The following is a 7736-nucleotide window of genomic DNA, read 5'->3' as shown; positions in this document are numbered from 1 at the left end:
GCCTAAAGAAATCTCTTGGTGCCTGCCACATTGACCACCGCCAGTGGGCTGATAACGCCTCAAACCGTGCATCTTGGCGCCTCACAGTTTGGCGGGCAGCAGCCTCCTTTGGAGAAGACCGCAGAGCCCACCTCACTGACAAAAGGCAAAGGAGGAAAAACCCAACACCCAACCCCAACCAACCAATTTTCCCTTGCAACCGCTGCAATCGTGTCTGCCTGTCCCGCATCGGACTGGTCAGCCACAAACGAGCCTGCAGCTGACGTGGACTTTTTACCCCCTCCATAAATCTTCGTCCGCGAAGCCAAGCCAAAGATATGCAATACAAAATATAACATAATCTGTCGCACTATTTGCCACTTCTCTGCGCATTCTCCTCATCTATCTAAGTGCTAATTGTTTCTTCATTACCACCGACGTTCGTATCATCTACAAACTTAGCCACAAAGCCATTCATTCCACAATCTAAATCCAAAAAGGAATAGTCCCAACGCTGACCCCTGGGGAACATCACTAGCAACTGGCAGCCAACCCACCGCAGACATCTCAGCCAACTTCACCCCATCACCCTGGCCACAACCACTTCTCGCTGCTCCCTTCGGGCAGAAGGTACAGAAGCCTGAACAGCCTCTTTCCAACAGCTCTCAGGCTTTTAAACCTGTCCCGTGACACTAATCAGGGACAGGTCTGACAGCACAAAATGACTGTCTGCATTGTTGCACCCCATTTTTTTGCATGAGGATTACTGCAAATATTTATTATCTAGCTTGTGTATTTATTGTCTGTCTTAATTTAATTCATTTAGTTTATTATTTCACCTTCTCTTCACAAGCACTTGTTCTACTGCAGCAATATCTCGGGGCATATTTACATAGTACAATGTGTGTCTCCTGTTTGCACCAGGACAGGTTGTTGATGTGTCTTTAGTGCAAACGGGTGCTTGATGGGCCGAAGGGGTCTTCAGTTGGCTGCATAATTCCGAATGCAAGCGCGGAGACTCGCACACCCCCGGGACCGCTGTCAATCACCCCGCGCTCGCGCTCCGGCGATTGGTCTCAGCGACGGCCGGTTCCTCAGGGCCACCTATCCATCAGCGGCCGCCTGTCCATCAGCGCCGGCCAGCTCGTCCGGGCCGCCTGTCAATCAGCGCCGGCCGGCTCGTCCGGGCCGCCTGTCCATCAGCGCCGGCCAGCTCGTCCGGGCCGCCTGTCAATCAGCGCCGGCCGCAACGCTGCCGCGCCTGCTCGTTTGCCGCTGGTGCCTCCTCCTGCTCTTTGGGTTGGAGGCGCAGACATGGCTGAGGATAAGCTCTTCAAGGCCGAGTACGCAAAGAGCGGGCGGGCTTCCTGCAAAAAATGCGGAGAGAGCATCGCCAAGGACTCTCTGCGGCTTGCAATCATGGTGCAGGTGAGTTGAAGGGGAAACGTATGGAGCGGCCACAAACTTGGCTCCCCTTTCTCTCTGGCAAGGCCTCGTGGTGCTGATTGCGGCCGGCAGGGCGGTGCATGCTTCTGCGGAGGCACGATTCTGCATTGATGCACCACTCTTAGTTTTGCGTGAAGATTTGGCAACGCAACTCTGGTTGCAGCTCGCCCACCCTCTGGTTGGCTTCGCTGCTGTTGTAAAGCAGGCCCTGCCAACACTCTGCAACGCAAACGCGCGATCACAAGAGCCCGTTGTATTGGGAAGGGCCCCCTCCCCCCGGGTTGCAGCTTCTGCGAATAATTGTTATAAATTAAACATTTCCAACATTTTAGACATGTTGCAGAGATATTGGGGGGGGGGGGGGGTCAGAAATGCTGGAGAAACTCAGCAGGTCAAACAGTGCCTATATGTAGCAAAGGAAGATACATCCCCAAAGTTTGCTACATAAAGGCGCTGTTTGACCTGCTGAGTTTCTCCAGCATTTGTGTGCTTTTCCACTTAACCCACAGTGTCAACAGAATCCTGTGTTTTACCTTTGGGGGGGGGGGAATTAAACTTGGAATTGAGGTAGTGAGATGCTGAATTTGTTGGACTTTCGAAGCTAATTCCGAACACGTGGGTAGGCAGAGGAAGTTGCGGAACTGTTTACTAACAGCCTAAAACGTGGTGGCCCATCTTGTCTCCCCACTTCGCCCACCCTGTTCTATGTGCAGGGAGTGTTGTCTGCAACAGGGACAGGAAATAACTGGGTTTTAACCGCTTCACTTGCCTGTGTAAACACAATGAATGCTGGATTTTTTTTGGGGGGGGGGGTCATTTTTCATCCCTCCAAGGTAGGTAGTGTCAGAGCTGAAGTGTTTCGACTCCTGTGTAAAAGGTGCAATGACCCGGCTTGGTTCAGTAGGAACGACCCCCCCCCCCCCCCCCCACCCCCCCCCAAAGCTGGCTTTAAAGACAGCCCGATCACACGCCAATAGAGTGGGGTCGCTCTGTTAAAACGACATAAGGGAGTGATGTCAAGACTGGCACAGCAGACCTGCCCTCGGAGACTTCTGTACAGGGCAGTGATGAGTGGTGATCCACGGGGATCTGTTCTGGGGGACCCCCTGCTCTTTGTGAGTTTTACAAATGACCTGGACGAAGAGGTAGAGGGTAAATTTGCGGATGATATGAAGGTTGGAGGTGTCTTGGGTTACAAGAGGATGCAGAGCTGGGCGGAGAAGTGGCAGATGGAGTTCAATCCGGATAAGTGTGAGTTGATGCATTTTGGAAGGACAACCCAGAAAGCTGAGTACAGGGTTAATGGTCGGTTACTTAAGAGTGTGGATGAACTGAGGGATCTTGAGGTACAAATCCATGCATCCCTCAAAGTCACTGCACAGGTTGATAGAATAGTTAAGAAGCTCTATGGGATGCTGGGCTTCATTAATAAGGGGATTGAGTTCAAGAGTAGAGAGGTCATGTTGCAACTCTATGAATCTCTGGTGAGACCGCACTTAGAGTATTGTGTTCAGTTCTGGTCACCTCATTAGAGGAAGGATGTGGAAGCGATGGAGGGTAAAGAGGAGATTTACCAGGATGGAAAATATGGCTTATCAAGCCAGGTTAGCAGATCTGGGGCTTTTCTCCTTGGAATGAAGTAGGATGAGAGGTGACATAATAGAGGTCTACAAGATTATGAGAGGCATAGATTGGGTGGACAGGCAGCACCTCTTTCCCAGGGCAAGAGAAGCAAACATCAGAGGACATCTGTACAAGGTGAGGGAAGGGAGGTTTAGGGAGACATCAGGGGTAAGTTGTTTTACTCAGAAAGTTGTGGGTGCCTGGAATGCCTGGCCAGGGATGGTGGTGGAGGCTGAAACATTAGGCATGTTCAAAACACTCTTAGACGGGCAGATGGATGCAGAAAGAATTGAGGGTTATGGGGTGAGGTAACAAAGGTTTAGTTTGTAGAGTAGGTTTACATAGGTCGGCACAGCATCGTGGGCTGAAGGGCCTGCACTGTGCTGCAATGTTCTGTGTTCTAACTTGATTTAGCTTAATAGAACTATGCTTATTTGATGTTTTGGCACAGACTAGAAGGGTTGAATCGCCTGTTTTCTGTGCTGTAGTGTTCTGATACCTTATAATCTATGCTGAAGTATTACTTTGCCTACTCCCATTGAGCTGCACCTGGACCACTGCCCTCTGTACCCCCCCCACCCCCCCGTCCAAATGTTTTCTTAAATGTTCAAATTGAGCCGACACTTCAGCCGAGCGCCTGCTCCGCCCGCCCCCGCCACTTTCTGTGTGAAGAAGCCCTAATGCTCCCATTAACCTCCTCTCCTTCCACCCTTAACCCACGACCTCTGGTTTGCATCTCACCTACCTTCAGTGGGGGGAAGAAAGCCTGCTTCCATTTATCCTCATCGTTTTGGACACCTCAATCGACCCTCCCCTCGTTTTCCAATGCTCTAGGGAATAAAGTTCTTTGGGAACAGCTGAACTTGCCGCACAAATAGAGGACTCGGACTACTGGGCTCAGCAAAGAGTCCTGCGTCATTTATTCTCCATTTCCAACTCCCGCCTGCTCTTCCCCACCATGCTGCCTGATTCACTCCTTACCCGCAGTTGACTGCGCCGCTGCCCTTGTTGGCCTGCGATGGCAACCAGCTGCGACGGTCCGAACCTCTTTAACCTTTCCCTGCAGCTCCGAATCCGAGTTTCGCAATCAGGTTTCCTTGTCACAAGCGTGTGTCTTGATGCTTGTTGTCTCGCGGCAGCAGTGAAGTGCAGAACAAGGTGCAAAATTACAATTCGGCCAGTACAAGATGTAAAGAGAAAGGGAGGTGAGGTCTGTGGTTCATTGTCTGTTCCTCCAGCCCCAGCAATATTCCTTGTACGTCACATCCGTGCTGACCCTTTGCCATTGCACTAATCCCACCTGCCTGCGTTGGGGTTGCACACTTGCATGGTGCACGTCCTCTCGTGCGGAAGCAATGAAATCAGCGCTGTCGCCCAACTCTTCTCTGTCCTCCCACCGGGAGAGTGCTCGGGGTTGAAGAGCGCTGAGTTACCGGAGAAGCGTAGCATCCGTGTGGAAGTAAAGGGCGGTCTCTGAAATGCCGTTTCATCCCTGCCACTCCCTCCGGCAGCTCACAAGATGGGAGCAAGGCTCGGCCCATTGAGTCTGCTCTGCCATTCTTGGTCACGAGCTGATCCGCCCACCTACTCGGCCCCACTCCCCGACCTTGATGCCCTGACTAATCAGATCTCTGCCTTAAATACACCCCACTTTCACAGCCTTGCGACCCTCTGGCTAAAGAAATTTCTTAGCATCCCTCTCTGTTTTAAATTGACATCCTTTTAACCTGAAGTGGTGCCCTCTTGTCCAAGGCTCCCCTACCGTGGGAAATAACCTTGCCCCATTTACTCTGCACAGGCCTTCCAGCATTCAAAATACCTCTTTGACATCCTCCCTCATCCTTCTGCACCCCAGCGGGTCCAGTCCAAGAGCAGACAGTTGATTCTCATATGCTGACCCTTTCATTCATTCCAGTAAATAGTTCAACACAAGGTGCCTCTTGGCTCCCCTTTAAATCTTTCCCTTCTCACCACACCCCATGGCAGGGGAAAAAATGGATTGACCTTCTCCTTTGCATTTTATCAACCTCTCCCTGCTCCCCCCGGCCCCCAGCTTCCAGCAGTCAAGGATGAGATGGGCTAAAGGGCCTGTTTCCATGCACCAATGCTTTTAGATGTTCCCTGGGCTGATTGAAGGTCCCTCGCTGCCCATCAAGTCGTGTTGGGTCAGGATGGTGCGGGGTGGTTCTCTCCTGTCGGGAATGGGGTGGGGGAAGGGGTAGGGTTGGTGCTGGGTGTGGGCCTGAGTCTGTGAGTTAGTGTTCTCTTACCCCCCACCCCGGGCAGTCGCCTATGTTCGATGGGAAAGTTCCACACTGGCACCATTACGCCTGTTTCTGGAAGAGAGCGCGGGTGGTGTCGCCCACTGACGTGGACGGGCTGCTGGATCTGCGCTGGGACGACCAGGAGAAAGTGAAAAAGGCTATTGAAACTGGAGGGAGCACGGGAGCAGGTGGGTGTGTGTGTGTGTGTGTGTGTGTGTGTGTGTGTGTGTGTGTGTGTGTGTGTGTGTGTGTGTGTGTGTGTGTGTGTGTTTGTGTGTGTGTGTGTGTGTGTGTGTGTGTGTGTGTGTATGCGTCCCTCTCTGTGGGCATGTAGGTTCATGCTCCCCAGTGTGTGTATGTGTCCCTCCACATGGACGTGTGGGTTTGTGTTCCCCTTGGTGGGTGTGTGTATATGTGGCCCTCCACATGGGCGTGTGGGTTTGCATTCCCCTTGATGTGTGTGTGTGTATGTATGTATGTATGTATATGTATCCCTCCACATGGGCGTGTGGGATTGCGTTCCCCTCTGTGGGTGTGTGTATACGTGTCCCTCCATATGAGCGTGTGGGTTGGAGTTCCCCTCGGTTTGTGTGTGTTTACGTGTCCCTCCACATAGACGTATGGGTTTGGGTTCCCCTCGGTAGGTGGATGTGTGTATGTGTCCCTCCACATGGGCGTGTAGGTTTGGGTTCCCCTCTGTGGGTGTGTGTGTGTGTGTGTCCCTTCACGTGGGCGTGTGGGTTTGAATTCCCCAGTGAGTGTGTGCGTATTCCCCTCGGTGTATGTGTGTGTATTTGTATGTGCCCCTCCTCATGGGCGTGTGGGTTGGAGTTTCCCTCGGTGTGTGTGTGTGTATACATGTCCCTCCACATCAGTGTGTGGGTTTGGGTTCCCCTCTGTGGGTGTGTGTGTGTGTATGTGTCCCTTCACGTGGGCATGTGGGTTTGAATTCCCCGGTGGGTAGTGTTCTGTTTCCCTTGTTGAAGGTGGGTTAAAGTACAGGGCCCTCCATAATCTTTTGGAAAAAGCACTTTTTTTTCTTCTTTATTTGCCCCTGTGCTTCACAGTTTTAAATTTGTAATCAAACAATTCACATTCCAGATTTTATTCATGGTATTTGTATACAGTTTGGTTTGACCATGTACAGATACATGGTCCCCTCATTTCAGGGCACCATAATGTTTGGGACATTGGGCTTCACGGGTGTTTGTGATTACTCCGGTATGTTTAATTGCTTCATTGGTGCAGGTAGAAGAGAGCTAGGCTTGCTTCTAATCTTTTGATTATCTTTGGAGTCTGTGGTTGCATTTTTCTACACAAGGACCAGAGTTGTACCAATGAAAGTGAAAGAAGCCAAGGCTGAAAAACAAGAATAGACCAGCAAGAGACATTGCCCAAAGCTTGGGATTATCAAAATCAACTGTTTGGAACACCATTGAGAAGAAAGAGCATCCTGGTGAGCTCAGTAATCGCAAATGGACTGGTATTTTCCAAGGACGATCTCCACTGCCTGATGACAGAAGAATTCTCATCATATTAAAGAAAATCCCCAAATGCCTGTCCGACAAATCAGAAACAGTGTTGAGGAGGGAGGTGTGGATGTGTCGATGACTTTTGTCTGCAGAAGACTTCATGAACAGAAATACAGAGGTTGCACTGCAAGATGTAGATCACTGGTTGGCCACTGAAACAGGGTGGCCTGCAGAATTCTGGAAAATGGTCTTGTGGTTAGATGAGATCAACATTAACCTGTAACAGAGTGATGGAAAGAGCAAGGTCTGGAGGCTTAAAGGAACTGCCCAAGATCCAAAACGGGCCACCTTTCCCTTGCTTTACATTTTGCAAAGGCAAACCAAATTGAACACAAATAGCTGTGAATATATCTGGAATGTGCACTTTAATTACATGTGAATAATTCGATTACAAATTTGAAACTGTGGGGCACAGGCAAACCCACCGCATCATGTGTGCACATCACTCCCCATGGTGTGGATGTGTGAGTTCTCATTCCCTCAGTGGGTGGGAGTGTGGGGTCGCGATTACCGCAGTGGTTTGGCATGAAAGTGCGTATCCCCGCCAGGTGCGTTTGTGTGAGTGTGTATTCAGGGCAGGTGGATTTGTGTAAGTCTGCGTATTCACGGCGGGTGGGTTTGTGTGAGTCTGCGTATCCACAATGGGTGGGTTTGTGTGAGTGTTTATTTGCGGCGGGTGGGTTTGTGTGAGTCAGCGTATCCCCAGTGGGTGGGGTTGTGTGAGTCTGCAGATTCATGGCAAGTGGGGTTGTGTGAGTCTGCGTATCCACAATGGGTAGGTTTGTGTGAGTCTGCGTATTCACGGCTTGTGGGTTTGTGTCAGTCTGCGTATCCCCGGTGGGTGGGTTTGTGTGAGTCTGCGTATCCCCGGTGGGTGGGTTTGTGTGAGTCT

General features: G+C 50.9%; 1 protein-coding gene across 3 annotated transcripts in view; it reads left to right on the top strand.

Moving 5' to 3' along the window:
* Positions 1 to 1255: 1255 nt before the first annotated feature.
* Positions 1256 to 7736, top strand: part of parp1 (poly (ADP-ribose) polymerase 1) — a 56787-nt gene continuing 50306 nt past the window's right edge. The window contains exons 1-2 of one of the 3 annotated variants that reach the window (XM_069887834.1): positions 1256 to 1407; positions 5335 to 5500. In XM_069887834.1, the coding sequence (XP_069743935.1) occupies positions 1294 to 1407; positions 5335 to 5500 (280 nt within the window). In that variant the 5' untranslated portion in view covers positions 1256 to 1293. Of the gene's footprint in view, positions 1408 to 4231; positions 4254 to 5334; positions 5501 to 7736 lie in introns of those variants that run through there. The other 2 variants (XM_069887832.1, XM_069887833.1) reach the window with 2 other exon arrangements.

Source organism: Narcine bancroftii, chromosome 6 (assembly GCF_036971445.1).
Source record: "Narcine bancroftii isolate sNarBan1 chromosome 6, sNarBan1.hap1, whole genome shotgun sequence".
Taxonomy (NCBI): Eukaryota; Metazoa; Chordata; class Chondrichthyes; order Torpediniformes; family Narcinidae; genus Narcine; species Narcine bancroftii.
This window is presented reverse-complemented; position numbering and strand designations above follow the sequence as displayed.